At 36.7% G+C, this 17,500-nt stretch overlaps 1 protein-coding gene across 1 annotated transcript in view; it reads left to right on the top strand.

The window, feature by feature from the left end:
- LOC137614836 (reelin-like) overlaps window positions 1-17,500 on the top strand; it is a 596,609-nt gene that overhangs the window by 158,540 nt on the left and 420,569 nt on the right. Inside the window, exons 13-14 of the mRNA XM_068344496.1 lie at window positions 11,886-12,072; window positions 17,247-17,467. Of these exons, the coding sequence (XP_068200597.1) occupies window positions 11,886-12,072; window positions 17,247-17,467 (408 nt within the window). The remainder of the gene's footprint in view (window positions 1-11,885; window positions 12,073-17,246; window positions 17,468-17,500) is intronic.

Raw genomic sequence — 17,500 nt, 5'->3', positions numbered from 1 at the left:
CAACAAAAATGGGAAAATGCAATAATAATTAAAGTTATGTGACCTAGTTCAGTTGGACACTTGAAAATTAAAGCAAATTGGCAGATTACAACATGCAATTGATAAAAAAATATATGCATAAGAATAAATTAGATATAACTAATGAGGCCAAGATGGCTCTTCAAGTTTATCTAACTGGGGAAACACCAAAGCAAATTAGTATTTTTCACCTACTGACAACGGCTACATATTATGGACATGGCACTGTGCATTAAGCACTAATGCCGAGAGAGCACATCTACTATTCTTTTACTTGAGCTCTTTATGCGCTCAACCTTCCAGCTGTAATTCTGGAGGTCTATGCCCCATCTCTTGAGCCCTTTATTCTTATTATGGAGCTCCATCAAGTAGGTTACTGGGTTATAGTCCGTTAGGCTTGTCAGTGGAAACTCAGGGTCAGCATGATTGGCATTGGCACACCTAGATGGCACAGCTTCGGAAACAACTTACGCGCTTACTCCGGGGCAGGGGACCTACATAATCAACCAACGCATCATAAAAAGGAATACCTGCGAATGGAATGGGTTAGAGAGGAGCCCTCGGCACTACCTGGCTTGGGTTACCCGTCACTTGCCATGGATAGCAAAAGGTTACTTAAGGCCTAACACTCTTCTGCAGGCCCGGCCAGCAGAAATGAGGCTGGAACAGTTGGATTGTGCCCTTCACCCCAAAGTGCCCTCCCAAATCCCTCATGGGCCATGCGTAGCACCGTTAAGCGGGAATTATAGGCGACAACTCCCTGCTGGCACAAGACCTTAACAGGATCGTAAGAACCTAGGATGATTTTGAGGGGCACCTCCTCCTTCAGTAGGAAGCCCTCCTTAGAGAGACTATTTATTTCCGCCTCGTTCGAGCAGGGGGTTGCCATGTGGTTTACCAACGTCTCATCGAACAGCTGGAATCTGCTGAGCTGTGTCTGGCTCCTCAGGGTCTCTGGGCTGATAGGTGCTTCCCCTTTTGCCTCCTCTGAGATCTCTGGCCTGGTGGTTGAGGTAGCCCTATCGCCAGTGGTGTTAAGTGGCACAGCTTTATCTGGATTCACTTCAGGGATACGAAGCTCAGACTCATTCCTGTAGGAGGAAGACTCTTGGGCCTCCTCTCTTAACCAAGGTATTTCAGCAATGTCAGCTAGCCATTCGTCTTCCCCTGCAGGAAGCATCCTCACTGCTTTAGGCTCCGGCTTGGCAGCCTTCATGCACCTGAGGGGCACTCACCGTACGCCCTTCACGGGCTCTTGCCCCAAGAGCAAGTCATAGCCCTCATGTCCGAGATCGCTCATTACCCCTTGTCTGCACTTCTTGATGAGCTGGGGCGGGGTTACCTTCCACTCCACTGTGGGGAGTTCTTTGGTGACTCCTTCAATGCACTGGACCCTGCAGTTGTCCTGCTGGACTTTTGCACCATTGGGTTCAGGTGGCAGAGTTTTGAGCTTTGCTAATCGGCCGTCCATTTCCTGCATTTTTAATTCATGCGCTCTCGCTCTTTCTCTCGCGTACCACATCCTTTCTTGCTCTGTTCTTCTCCGGGCATTGGCTTCATTCGTGAGTTCCTGCACATACCTTTGCAATGCGTCTCCCTCATAGCCTTGTCGTTCTGCCAAATCCACAAACGCACTGATCTCAGCAGCAGTCATTTTGCTAATTTCTTGTGGAGACAGCGACCAGATCAAATGCAACAGCTCAAGGTACGGTGTTGATGTATACAAGAAATTACACGGATGGGAAAGACGCTCTAGCTTACGCAAGAGTGTCAAGGAAGGAAGGATAAAGATGGAGCTGGGCAAAATGCACAATGGCTGTAAATAACAACTCTCGGGAAAGAACTTTCACTGAATAGTAAGCCTCGCAAGTAATTGAACAGGAGCTTAACTTGAAAAACAAGGAGCACGTCAATGGGCGGGTACGTAGGCTGTCTGGGTGCAATGCATCCAAAACAATTAACAATATAAAAAAAATGTAATCACAACTATGGGTGACCCTCTATGCTAGACAATAAAAAATGGAATCACAACTATGGATGACCCTTTATGCTAGACATAAGAGAAATGGAATCACAACTATGGGTGACCCTCTATGCTAGACATAAAAAAAAATGGAATCACAACGATGGGTGACCCTCTATGCTAGTCATAAAAAAATGGAATCACAACTATGATTGACCCTCTATACAAGACATAAAAAAAGGAATCACAACTATGGGTGACCATCTATACTAGGCATACAAAAAAATTGGATTCACATCTATGGGTGACCCTCTATGCTAGATATAAAAAAAATGGAATCACAACTATGGGTGACCCTTTATGCTAGTCATAAAAAATGGAATCACAACTATGGGTGACCCTCTATGCTAGTCATAAAAAAATGGAATCACCACTATGGGTGACCCTCTATGCTAGACATAAAAAAAAGGAATCACACCGATGAGGGATCCTCTATGTTAGGCATAAAAAAAAAGGGATTTGTAAAAATGTGTGGGTGCGTTCCTGCAACACCACCACTTGCAACTCTGTGACTTACAGCAAAGTTTGTATTTATACTTGAAGTATAATAAACTAAATAAAACAAACATATTTTCCCTTTAACAAAATGAATTTAATGAATTACACCTCCCAAATATTTTATCTAAAAGATCATATACCCTGACTGAAAAAAAGTGAAATTGAATGTGATATCTTAAATCTTTTATCGTTAAGTTAACAGTTTTAACACAATCGTACAAAAATTATCCCTTTCAAATCATGTACATAAAAAACATCCCACGAAATATTACAGAAACAAAATTATATGCCCCTAACAATTAAGAAAAATTTGAAATAACAAGGAATGCAACGTGTTCTTCCCGTTACCCTACACAGAAAATTAGGCTTCACTGGAAATCAACACGTGCTTAGCCTATTAAGTTTTCCTGAAATTTCTAAAACTTCACTTTTTTTCTATAAAATAAACCATTCACTTACTGCTCAATATATTCAATAAATATTCACCACTGTGACAACCGCCACTCAGAATAAACAAATCACAAATTCTTCTCAGACGGTTGGCTATCCTGCTAAACGAGACTAAATCCTACCACGTGGTTTAAAAAAAAAAAAAAAAAAAAAAAGTTTCATGGTGCTTACACACGCAGAAATAACCAAAATTTTAACAATAAAAATTAAATTCTTTGTATGTTTTCTTCCACGGTTCCAACTCCAGTGATAAACGAATTTACTTTAAAAGGAAATTGATCGTCGCTAGAGACAGAAAGGTGGGAATTTTTCTTTAATAAAAATAATCTGAAATTACTATTTTAACGAATCCTGGCAAAGGTCACCACTTTGTTACGCCCGGCCTTGTGAGGCATGAACAAAAAAAAAGAACAATGGAAGGTCACCAGTCAGCAATAAGACTATAGTTACCGACAAAAATAAAATATATTTAGAGTACTAAAAAATCAATAAAAGGGGAGCACAACGGGGGAAGATAATGTTGACGTGAATCACAACGTACTCACATGGAGTTAGATAGACCATGGATGACTTCAACACAACAATCTAATTCCCTGGGAAGGGAAATGAATTAAATTATTAACCATCACTTACTTCTACAGGCTATGAACACGATGAAGTTGTGTGGTTAAAACTTTTAAGCAAATGAAATAAAAGTGCAAAACTTAGGAATTTAAACATATAACGTGTGAATTAACACTGTCACAGGGTGAAGTAATTAAGGTTATGAGCAAATGGCTCACGTGGTTGGGATATAAGGATGGAATAGTAAAGGTTCATTAGGTCGGATCTTTCGTTAAGGATAAAAGGAAAGGAGGGGATGTGATAAGGAAGGGATACGGGAGGTTGGATAAGGATGATGAGGATGAAGTCCTCAAACAGACATCTTACCTTGATAAAAAGGATTGTGTCTCCTCCCTTGTGGAGAATGTATCGCAGGTCCTGGTCCCGTGAAAAGTGAAGAGCGAAGAAGGAATTCCCAGCTGCTACTACTAGATACCCATTTCAACACCCCCAAATTGGGGGGAAGTTCATTAACCTTACCGCTGTCCCATTGGTCATTAGCCTTGGTCTCGTCTCCCGACAACCCCCATCAATAGGCCTACTCCTGACTTCTTCGGTTCCCGTTGTGGCGGCTTTGAGCGGCCGCTTATTTATTGAAGATGTCTGAAATGAAACCTCAGGAGAGTAGACGGGTATAGGATAGGTGGGCAGGTGGTGAGGCTCTGGGTAGGGTCCCAATGCTTGTGGGGGTCTTTTGTTTGAAAGAATGGTGCAATGACTGTCACAAGAAACAATATATATATATATATATATATATATATATATATATATATATATATATATATATATATATATATATATATATATATATATATATATATATATATATATATAAATAAATATGTATCTTTATATATATATATATATATATATATATATATATATATATATATATATATATATATATATATATATATATATATATATATATATATATATATATATATATATATATATATATATTCCTACGAAGCTGGTCTAATGTATAGTTAATACGGTATCTTATTAAGTATTTCATTATATTTTATTTGTGTATTGACGAGATGAGTTCCTCTCATGTAGATTTAAGTTTATTATGTAAGACTTTCGTCGTTCATTTCATTGTATTCTTCAATCAAGTAAGTATACTTAAATTTACGCTATTTTCAAGAATCAATTTTAATTGATTTCACGTATTTTTGTTACGAAGTCTCAAGTAAACTGTTTGAGAGTGTTATGTAACCCATACGAGATATGAACAAGGGCTTATGTAAATGTTTTTTATATTTTTTTCAAGGTATTGCATCATGTTTGAGAGAAAATAAGCAGTTCTGATATTATGTCATGTGCTTTGGGATTTTCCCGAAAACCTAGTGATAGATCTTATTTTTTATTATTTTGGGGACAAAGGGTGGGCAGAGCTAGCTGACTGAGAGAACCGTCTCGCATTGCATGTGTACATATTCGAGAGAGCATACTTGGTAATTCTGACATCCCTAGGTCAGTCGCCCACGTTTCCCAGATCCTTGGGAAACTTCTGGAAGTATCTAAGATTCATATAAAGGTGACCTCTGGGTTGCTAGATAGAGAATTCCAGCCTTAAGACATAACCATCTCCACCTCTCTCTCACTCTCGGACACAACTTAGTGTATCATTTTAAAAGTGTTCAGTGAAATATTGAAGTTTTGGTGTGACGGGTTTTTGTAAACTTAGTGAGCATTTATCAAAATTCTCTTAGATTTTTTGTAAACGGCCCTGTAGTAAGGAAAAAGGTTCTTGTATCGTGATCTGGTTATCTATTTTCATTAAATATCAAACTTAAATATTGTATTCAGATTTAATTTCAAGTGAAACAAGTGATTTTATAATTTTCATAAGTATTATTTCTTTGGTCTTAGTGAAAGGTTTTTCAGATTTAATATTACAAGTCAAGTGATTATATAATTCTTATATTAGTACATTTTTGTCGTAATCTAAGCTTTGTTCAGACTTAATATTTCGAGTGATTTATTTTTTTAAGTGAATTCTTTCATTGTTGTAATTTACATAGAATGTATTTATTTTTGTGAAGAGTGTATTATTTCAATCATCAGTGTTTATAACAACCTCACATGTATCCTGTTAAGGATTTGAAGTTAAAGTTGTTTGAATAATTCTTAAGAATAATTACCTAGTTTAGTTTTAAGTGTACTTAAGAGAGCTTTGTATATTCAGTGTTTTATATAATGCGGTCTGGGAGTTACTTAACTGTCTCAGAGTTTGGGTATTAATAATTCCAAGTGTAACAGATTTAATGAAAAAGCAAACAGGTGAGTTTGGAATTTAAGAGGTTGTTTAGCTTGCCAGTCGTAATATACATAATATCATATGTTTGGTTCCCAGACATGAGCCAAAGTATAATATATTTTTGGTGCCCAGAAGCTTGGGATCAAGCAAGTCTATTTTAAATATTGGTGATAACAGGGTCGGGTTTTGATTAAAGGTTTTGAACAATACAGTGTTGATAGAATTTTGTGTATTGTTAGGATATATTTTTGGAGAGATATTCAATATTGTTAAATTCCAAGATGCCACAGTGTAATATCCAAGAGTTTTAGAATAACCCAAATGTTCAGGAACTGCCAGAAGCTAATGTAACTAGAGCTCAGTGGCTCTCTATCTTAATGGCGTGTGGTGGCCATGCAACAAGTGGATGATTAAAGCCCAAATCAAGCGTCTAGCCTTAGAATCGTTCATAAATTCGGGAAAGTTGTCAGAAGAGAATATTGTAGCAGCTCGTGAAGTAGGAGGCTGAGGAAGAAATTTTAGCGAATCAAGGACCAGTTGACCCATAAACTGAAGACATGAAAACAGATAGGGTTGTTGTGGCTGAGATTCGACGAATTGCAGCGGAGGAGAGAATTTGCTTAATTTGAAGAAAGAGGTAGGAGACAGGAAAAAATGGAAGCAAGGCAAGAAGGAGAAAGAGAGAGAGGAAGGGAAGAAATGGAAGCAAGACAAAAAGAAGAGAGAGAAGAAAAACAACGTTGGAAAAAAATGAAAGCAAGAGGGGAAGAAATAGAATAGGAAATGGAAGTATGACGAGAAGAAGAAGAGAGAGAGATTGCTCAACATGCGCGGGAGTTGGAGCTGTTGAATGCTGTGCACAGTCGACAACGCAGACAGAGACGATCCCTGCTAGGCACGAACCCGTGTTTAATGTGTCAGATGCCCAGAGGTTAATTCAAAGGTTCACAGAAGAGGTTCCAGATGAGTTTTTTGATCATTTTGAATCAGTCGCATCAATGACGGAATGGCCAGTAGATAAATGTTCTTTGTTAGTGCAAAGTGTATTGATTTGGAAGGGCTGCAGTGCTTATCTATCCTTATATCAGGACCAGAGAAAAGTTGTAATCGTTTCAAATACACAAAATTACCCACAAATAGTTTTACTGGTGCGGTTTTGAACCGACCATGATACTGAGAGCTGTGTTTTTCATTAGCTCTTTTTAAAAACTTTTCTGTTGTGTTCATTAATCTTCTTGACATATTTACTAAATAGACACGGTATTGTCTAGGTGAATAATTTGGCAACTGTTTCGAATTAATCAGGACTGTATATGGTTACACAGGATCTTGTCCATACACTAAAAAGAAAGGTGTGTCTTTGAGTGAGGCCTTATGTGCAATGTTTAAATCTAGCTCAGCTGTAGGAAGTAGGGCGTACCAATGCTGGGGGTCCTCAGCCACTAAGTAATGTAAAATTCACACCACTTCCCTATTATGCGATTCCACTAAGCCATTATGTGGTCAAGTCCGTGACCGATTTCACCACCTTATCTATAAACTCAAGAACATTACCTCAAAATTTTCGGGCAACCAAGCATAGTAATTAAAGAGCACGGCAACTGGGCTAATGAATTTGCTGATTTATCCAACATTGCAAAAATATGAGTGTAATGATCAAATGTATCCACAAATACACATATACTTATGTTGTGTAATACCAGTAGGAAATGGTCATACCACATCCATAAGCACCCTATAAATTTATTAGGAATTACAGGCCACTTCCTGGCTTCAGGTACAGTGTTTTTATTTCCTGTAAAACATCAAGCATGAAAATATTTTATATAATTTTCTATAGATTTTTTCATACCTAACCAAAAGGATTCTCGTGCTCTCCTTAATATTCTATCAATCCCCAAATGCCCTGCATACGGACTCGCATGTACATTGAGAATGGCTTAATTAATTAAAGAGGGAGGAAGAACTACCTGTGCACAGAATTTCCCTCCCCTCTTCTCGTAAGATATCATTCTCTATCAAAAAATACTCTCGAGGCACATCAGAAATGATGGATAGCTATCTGACTCCCCTTCAATCACGGCTCGCACTCTTTCCATTCATTCCTCACTTCTTTTTTTTCTTTACTTCCTTTACTTCCCAACCTCCTAAGTGAATCGCACCTGCATCATCAGAGCAGTTATTCTGGACACCCCTGGTCATGTCCTCTGTCACCCACACATATTCACGTTTACTATTTCTCTCTCTCTCTCTCTCTCTCTCTCTCTCTCTCTCTCTCTCTCTCTCTCTCTCTCTCTCTCTCTCTCTCTCTCTCACACACACACACACACACTAACATATCCACTAACTCTCTCTCTCTCTATCTCGCTTGTTGTTCTCATTTCGTGATTGCTTGTCTCCTGAATTCACATCCACTTTTTTATTTTCATTAGGTCCCTCAAAGTTTTGGGCTTGTTCTTCATTCCTCTTGTGTGCCCTAGTAGTTACCCCTATTACTGCAGCTCTAGAGAGGGCTTCATCTGCCTTGTTATCTTTTCCCTCTATGAAGTCAAACCCCTTTACGTTAAACTCTAACAATCTTTCAATCCATCTCGCTTGTCTAGACGTGAAGTCCCTCTTGTGAAATAAATCATATTAGGGCCGATGATCACTTTGCAGCTCAATTGGCTGACCTAATAAAAAGAACCGATGCCTCTCTAGAACCACTGGTCTATTTTTCCTGTTGGATGCTTATAGCATCCTGCTTTTCCAACTAGGGCTGTAGCTCAGCAAGTAATAATAATAATAATAATAATAATAATAATAATAATAATAATAATAATAATAAAAGTAATAATAATAATAATAATAATAGCAATAATAATAATAATAATAATAATAATAATAATAATAATAATAATAGCCTATACCTCTCAATCGAATGTACTGTAATTCTTTTCTGCCACTTTTAATGCCCTGGAAGCAAAACAAATGGGTCGCTCTCTACCCCTATAATCTTGTTGAGAAATTACGACACCAATAGCTACGGTACTCGCATCTTTTATCAATATAAACGGGCGATCAAATCTAGGATATGCAAGTAAATCATCACTAGTTAAGGCAGCTTTCAAATGGTTAAAGACCCTTTCTTCTTCCACTCCCAAGTTTATTATTTTTTGTTCCTTTAAAGCATCTAAGGGTCTCGCTATTTCTCCGAAACCTCTTATGAATCTATGATAATACCCAACGAGGGTAAGGAAACCAGCTACTTCCTTTAGGGTACCTCACCTGGAAAAATCTCTAATAGCCTCTACTTTACTGGGACAGGGTTGGATACCTTCCCAGGTGTTTATATGACCTAAAAATTTTCCCTGTTTACAGAAAAATTTGAATATTGTTAAATTTATTTTCATACCATTACGGCGCAATGCTTCTAAAACTTTACGAATATTGTTATTATATTCTTCTGCCGTTTTCCCTGTAATTATGATATCATCTAGATGAACGAGAACATTATGGCCAATTTAGGGAGACAAAACCGCCATCATTACTCTAGAAAAATGACTTGGAGCATTTTTAACCTTGAAAAGAAGAATATTAAACAAGAATAGTTGATCGGTATCTATAAATGTCATTTTGCCTTTAAGGTCTTCCTGAATGGTATTTGGTAGTAACCAGATTCTAAATTGATATTTTTAAAATATTTACTATCCCGTACCCTCACTAGTAATCCTTCGATCAAGGGAAATGAAAATGCATTGTCCATAGGGACTGCCTTCAATTCCATATAATCAACCCACCGAGCCATCCTTTTCCCTAACAGCTACAATTGGAGAAGACAAGGGGGATTCGCTCTCCTCGATAATCCCTTGCTCCCTTAATTTATTAATTCCCCTTTCTATCTCTCAATAGAAATGAATGGATACCTTATAAGGCTTTGACCTTATCGGCTCCACCTGCCTTGTTTCAATACTAAAGGGAAATCAACCAATCCTCATGGGTGGCTAGTCTCCAATTGCAATTACATTGAAATAATTATTAACAATGTTAGTACCTAGAGGTTAATATTCTGGCGGATATAGTTTTTGCACTAGCCTAATCAAGTTCTGAGTGCGTTTGTTTATGCGGGCGGGGGTTGTGGCTCCCAAGATCCCATTATAAGTAAATTCACACAACTCTAATTCACACACAGAATCACTTCTTAACACAACTCTTTTATTTGACAAATTGACTATTGCGATATCTGCTCTGTTCTCTTATATTTCTGACAAGGCCTCTAAGACTACATGTGCCCATATTTTATGAGGTTTAAGTACGACCTTGGTTCCCTCCAGGAGAGGGTGAAACAGAGTCACCGATTTGCTTGTAAACATTTGGGGAGGCAATACCTCTCCTCTTTCAGGTATAGCTGTTACCTTATCTACTTGTCTCTCTCTTCCCGCACAACCATGACTTTCTATCGGCAAAATTTACCCTTCTTCCATTACTGTTAATCCATCTTTTTCCCTACAAATGTATATTTGATTGTTCATAATCAAGTCTAGACCAAGTATAGCCTCAGTACCTGGAATTCCCAAGGTAATCAAGATAAAAAAGTCATGTGTAAACTTTGCAGATCACACCTTAAAGTTGACAATCGTTGTATGCCTTGCCTGTAGTTTATTTCCTCCCTGTGTGTCGAGGAGGACGGGTCCCACTTACTTTGGTGGGTTTGAGGAGCTTCCTTATTCAAGAAGCAAAACGCTGGCTCCAGTGTCAATCAGCGCTCGAATGGACTTATCTGGTAGGTCAATCCTGGCTGCTAAAATTCCCAGCCGCCAATTTGGATGCCAACATGGGCTAACAACCTCGCTTGCAATACCGCTGTCCCCTGCTTCTGTCTCCAGTGCTGTGTGGGTGAGGTTGGGGTTACCGAGGGAGGTGCCAGTGCTTGCTCTATCATAGTCACCACTACTACGACTGTTGCTTCTGTTGTCATACAGGAGATCCTCAATCTCCTTTGTCTCCCCATTCCACTGCCTCCTTTCCTTCAGATATTGAGCGGGAGGTGGTGTGTGTGTGCCACAGCCCGGCCCCCCCTGGGAGTTTTTTGTTGTGCACTCTCAAAATGACCGTTGGCCTAAGAAGCATAACCTCTTCTTGCTAACTTGCGGAAAATAACTGATAACTTTGAGCTAGGATTTATGCAGTTTTTATTTAAAAAAATAAAGTATATGAAAAATACCACCATAACGTATAAATGCACCTCCGTCTCGCTTGGTTGGTCAGAAAGGGTAAAAACTACATACTTTTGTCACACATTATTGTAGAAGCAAGAATATAACGATTAACTAAATTTGATCTTCCTTCCTTGTAAAAGACGATCGCTTTTTCAGTTTTGGTTTCTTACTTGAAGTTAGAGCTAACAATTCACCTAGCAATAATAACTCCTTAATGGGAACAAAATCCATCAACTCTGAGGAACAACAATCGATACGGATTAATGACGATGTTGTTTTGGTTATGCCTTGGACATGGTCAAAACAATATTCATCTCCTTTTTTAATATAATCTCGATTCATTTTTTCAACGATACATTTCCAAAAAGATGACACTTTATTCTATAGGTAAGAATTTTCTGAATGATTATTTTAGACAATTTCAATATCGGTTAAACAGAAATTCCATCATGAAATTAGAACATTACCATATAATAGGTCCTAGAATGAAAATAGGTATTAATATGTGTTGATTTGGATATTATATTCATTAGTTAACAAAAAAAAAAAAAAAAAAAAAAAAAACATAAAAGAATAATAATAATAATATTTTCTTGAGATATTGGTATGTATGTTTTATAAAGGGTAGCCGAATCAAATTACATGAAAAGCAGTATGTCATTTGAAGAAACATATTCATCTGAAGTTTTATCATCTATATGAGCCTTTCCATAATCTACAATATTTGGTAAGTGGTGAACATTAATGAAAGACTGACAAACCAGTCTGGCAAGATCTAGGCCTCAGGAATCAAGTAATCAGTGATTTCTATTATTCTTTTACCAATCAGATGCGACGATGGCTTCCATGGTCATGAGTGTCTTCCCCTTCACAAACTTCGTCGTGAAATTGAGACATCTTTCGAGGAAGAGAGTGATCTTGCGCAGTACAATTTTCAGGTCATAGGAGGTACCTTAGTGGGAGGAATGGACGGCTGTGGCCAAGTTTTATCAGACAAGAACATGTACTTTGGAGCTGTAAGTTGATATTTTCGTTATACCATTTGTTTTCTCAATTTTTCTTTCTTCCTTTTGTATGGTTCTCACGTTTAAGACTTTCTTTACAGTCAGCTGAGGACGCTTTTCCACTTTTAGGGAGTGAGGTATAACGTAATTCATCAATTTACGCTAGATCATGAATCAGAGAACTGAAACAATTACGAGTCTGTGAAATAACTTTTCTGTCTTTAAAGTAAATTTCTATTCCGAAGTAATATTCATCTGTATGATAATTAGCTTGCTAAATAAAAATAATGAATTTTGTCTGTACTCAGCTGTAGTAAAGATCCTAATGAGTCAATATGGATAAAAATCTACACAATATCGTGCTCAAATGAAAATAAATTTCTATCTTATACTAAGATCGAACCCCATCCCCTTCAAATGAAAGGCAAGGTCGGGAATTCGGGGAAAACTTGCTGGTATGAGACTGATATCTCACCAGGTAAATCCTGAAATAAAGTTAAGACTTAGATCACGACTTCGTTTGGAGTCTCTGGTGGCTTGATTGGTACCAACCTTGCCTCTCATTTGAAGGGACTAGGGTTCGACCCCAGTATGAGATAGAAATATATATATATATATATATATATATATATATATATATATATATATATATATATATATATATATATATATATATATATATATATATATATCATCATATGATATACAAAAATTTGAAAATATGGACATTTTGATATAAAAAGAAATATTGCAAATTTAAGTGCTAAAGATCCTTTTTTTTTATTGTCTTTGTCCTTGGACTCCTCATATTTTCATGACAAAACCTATTTATCTCATTGCTGAATTATATAGGAAAATTATTCACGTTTCTTTTGCCATCTTAGATTTTTATGGTGTTATTCATTACTTGTTTATCATGTGAAATGGCAGCCTAGCTGTGCCTACTCCCAAACCGAGTGATGCCCGTATTTACTAACAATTTTATGCGTGCATGGATAATTTTTTCTAAATTTTTTGTGCGTTTTCTGTACGGTTCAGAAGGTAAATCTTCTTATTTTGTCATGGAGTACGAAAAAAAATTATAACATGATGATTTTCACATAAAGAATCTTTTTCGTATATTTTGTAACCAAAAACATAACTTCCTTTGTTCTACAATTGTTCAATTGCTCTCAAATAAGACAATAAATTTTATTGATTTTTATATATAAACTCGAATTGGCTTTTAATGTAATTTTAGTTCCTTTCAAATTGAAATACGACATCACTACTTACTGTAAAAATTAAGCATTTTCTAATGAATAAATGATTTGAAGTTCTCTGGCATCCTGACATCGAAGGTCCTTGACAGCGATATCGTTTATCATAAATAAAGATTAAAAGAATATTCAATTAACACCAGAAAAGTAAATATGTTATAAAATCTAAATAGCATTAAGAAGTCCTGCTTCTAATACAAATTTAAAAATGCCACTAGCATTGTCCGACACATCATGTCCAAGGATCTTGGCAAGGATGAACTTGCCCTCTTCACCACGAGCCTCAAACAGATATCTATTTCTTTCTGTGCAATAATGGGGAATGCAGTCATCAAATGTCTCAGTGTCAAGGGTATCAAACAATCGTCGCAGTATGGTTGGTGTTGGCCAGCCAGCAGAAACTCGCGTGTCATCCGAGTGTGACCAATGCAGAGACAACAGAGTAGTCTCCCATTTTCGGGGTATCCCCTTATAAATCCAAAGGGATATAACAATCGCAATTTCTCTCATCTTATTTTCGGTTAAACTATCCCAATGCTGTTGCCAATATTTAAAAATAAAATTCTTAATTGCTGGTAAAAAGTCATTACAGAGAATGGGATACCTTCTTGGTAGCAACTCGGTTGCAGCACTCTTTGACAGTAAATCTGCCTCTTCATTTCTAGACGCACCTACGTGTGCTGGAATCCAGAAAAATCGAACTGTTATACCTTTCAGGCTAATGATTAGAAGCCACTAAAATCTTTAAACCTAAAAGGTTATCAGAATTAAAACATTCTAAAGCTTGAAGGACACTACTTGAACCTCTATAAATGGTAAAATGGCCCTCCTCATTAAACGTTATTTTTCACAATAGCGGTAAGTGGAAGATTTTGGAGAAAGTGCACCTCTACAGTTAAAAGAACTACTATATACTCCAAATCCAACCCCAGCATCAGATTTGGAGCCATCAGTATATATAAAAGTTGATTCCCTATGAGACCTAGCTTCTAATTTGGTCATGTTTTTTCAACACCAATAAAATATCTACAAGAAGATATCTCTGGTAATTTCCATGGAGGGGTTGATGATATATCAAATGGAAATACCTTACTTCTAATTATATCAAGGCTGTTTAACAATTGTTTCACGCAAAAGCCACAAGGTTCAGGATATTTTGGGTGCAACTTAAAGTATGTTGAGTGCCCTACAAGGATTACAGTCTGAAAGGCTGAAGAATTAGGGCGTCTTTGCAACCTAAACCAATACCGAATAATAGAAGACACTCAGTAATGGTCTAAAGGTAACTCTCCAGCATCAGCAAGGAGACTTGGGATAGGTAGGGTTCTAAACGCTCCTGTTGACAATCTGATACCAGCATGATGTATTGAATCTAGGATCTTTAATCGGCTTGGGGTGGCTGAGGAGTATATTCCACACCCATAACTAATTTTTGAAAAAATTAGGGCCTTGTATAATTTTGAAATAGTTTTACGGTCTGCCCCCCCCCTCCCCCCCCCCCCATGACGTGTTGGACAATACTTTTAAACGATTCAGAGCCTCAAGTCATTTAAGCATTTAACGCCTTTAAGTGAGGAACCCATGTAAGCCTACAATCGAAAATCAATCCTGAAAATTTGGCTTCACATACACATGGGATCCGTTGACTTTTAATGTATACATCCGGGTCTGGATGTACTCCCCGACTGACAGAAATGGACAACAACAGTTTTGCTTGTCGAAAACTTAAACCCATTTATATTAGTCCACTGAACAGTTTGTCAATTGCGAGTTGTAGTTTTCTCTCAACCATTGCCATTCTAGCTCCAGCAAATGATATGGAGAGATCCTCCACAAATAGTGTTGAGAGAACGAATATCTTGTGGAATAACTGAGGATATCCCATTAATTGCTAGTGCAAAAAGCGTTACACTCAGCACACTACCCAATCACTGATTATTACCCATCACATTTATATCAAAATCACTCATATAGAGTGGTAGATTATTGAATTCTATTTAATATCCATGTATAATGAAGTCCCCTTAAGATAATTATTATATTTTTCATGGATATTTTAACAAATATGCTTTTTGCACATTTTTTTTTTTTTCGTTTTCTTCGCTTTGTTAAATAGTTCAAAGCATTGCTAAGATATTCTCCTTACATCATAAAACAGTTCAATCATTCCTCGACAAAATGCAATATACTAGAAGTTCATAATTATCTGTTATACTGTAATTAGTATTCGCGTACTAAGGCGCAAAAAAGAATTTCTCTGCGGATATGTAATATTCCGCCGGCCAAAAGTCAGGACCCCGACAACTTTTTTGTCATGTTCTGGATTCGCTGTTATTCACTTAGTTCTTTGCGTATGTCACATAAATCTCACAAAAATTATGACTGTCCTTTGCATTTAGATTTTCAAGTATATAGTACTAGGTATGCAGTTAATTCTAAAAAATTTTCCTTCTCCATTATAAGAATCAATGCTACATAGTATTTTAAGAGTTTTATTCTAGCTGTGACCAAATTTGGGAATATTCTTAATCCTGCAGTTGCATTGGTAGAACTTCAGAAGTTCAAACTTCTCGCAATTCATTTCTGCTGAACAGGTTGAGATAAACCTTTTTTCTTAGGTGATATTTCAAATCTATTCTAACGTGGTTAATCATCTTAGATTATTTTATATCCCTTATTCATTACTAATATTATATAGTTTACTTGTTATTTTTGCATTTCCTTTCTACATTGGGTTATTTTCCCTGTTCGAGCCCTTGGGCTTGTAGGATTCTGATTTTCCAACTAGATTGCAGATTGGCTACTTATTAAATAATAATTTGTAGCAATAGGCAATTTCAACGATCTAATGACAGATTTAAATATCATCTAAATAAATGGTTCTACATTGTAAAACAAATTTAGGAGACTATGCAAGAGGAATGGGCCCCTTTATGGTTGCCACCACAAAATAAAATTAATGGCGATAATTTATCACCAGAATAATTAATCTTTTCTTTTTGGCACTTACAGGCTGCAAAGTTGCATGAACCTGTGTCTGGCTGCAATGGCCATTCAATTTAAAACAAGAATTTTACGTAGGCAATGATAATAAGAAAACGTACAAACTATTAAGAGAAGGCCGAATTACCGTGAAATTTCACTTGCAAAGATTTGATGTTCTGTAGAATATTCCTGTCCAACCTTCCTTTATAACAAGGGAAAGAAAGTCTGATTGTACAGAGTGATATAAATTCATTCAATCGTTATATTAGGGATGTTTTAGTGAAATGCTGTTATGCGAATTATAAACATTGTACTGAAGTATAAAAGGAGGATAGAATAACATTTCACTCGGTTTCGATGATAAAGAGGTAAGAAAAGTTATAAAAAGGATAAAAAATAAAATGAAATGACAATTTCTTGGAACTTTAAATTAGCCGATGATATGTATAAAACTATGAATACTATTTTCTAATGTGTTACAGTTTGACAGAATTTGACCCATAAACTTTCACTAGTTTGCATGCTTTATAATACTCTTTTCTCAAATATATCATCCCTCATTTTTCCTCCAAATATAGAAATATAACCTTTCAACTGTGACATTGCTGGATTTAGTCAAAGCATAAGAAAGAGTTTGATATATTTTGATGTTTCTTAAACGGTTGGTAGCTTAGCTAACTACTTATTTATATAAATTATTTTGAACTGCATTCATGTAGGATCCGTTTTAGAGTGTATCTCGAGATTTACATGTAATTGGTTGTGTATGTCACCAAGTTCATATGCTCATCAATATTTGAAAGAGCCAACTACCAACTCTCACTCGTTTGTACTCTTATCTGTTTAATATGATATAGGAATATCTCAAAAAACTAATTCCTTCCTAAATATATCACCTTTTAAAAATAATCTCGATAATTGTTAAAATTAAATTCTTTCCAGCCTGGTATCAGACAATTCGAAACTGACGACATGAATGCGGAGGAACTAGGAATCATCCAGTTCATGTTGATCATTGGGAGCGGAAAGAAGAGCAGCTGCATTCCTGCTGACGAAGAGGAAAAACTGAATGCCGGAAGCATTGTCATAGAATACTCAAATGATGGCGGCATCTCTTGGGAATTTTTCCAAGAACTTCTGCCCTCCCAGTTCAGAATTCCAAGGTAAGACAAACTTCCCTCTCCTTCAAAGTTCTT

Source organism: Palaemon carinicauda, chromosome 21 (genome assembly GCF_036898095.1).
Source record: "Palaemon carinicauda isolate YSFRI2023 chromosome 21, ASM3689809v2, whole genome shotgun sequence".
Lineage (NCBI taxonomy): Eukaryota > Metazoa > Arthropoda > Malacostraca > Decapoda > Palaemonidae > Palaemon > Palaemon carinicauda.
The sequence above is the reverse complement of the archived record's forward strand: the minus strand, read 5'-3'. Positions and strand labels throughout refer to the sequence as shown.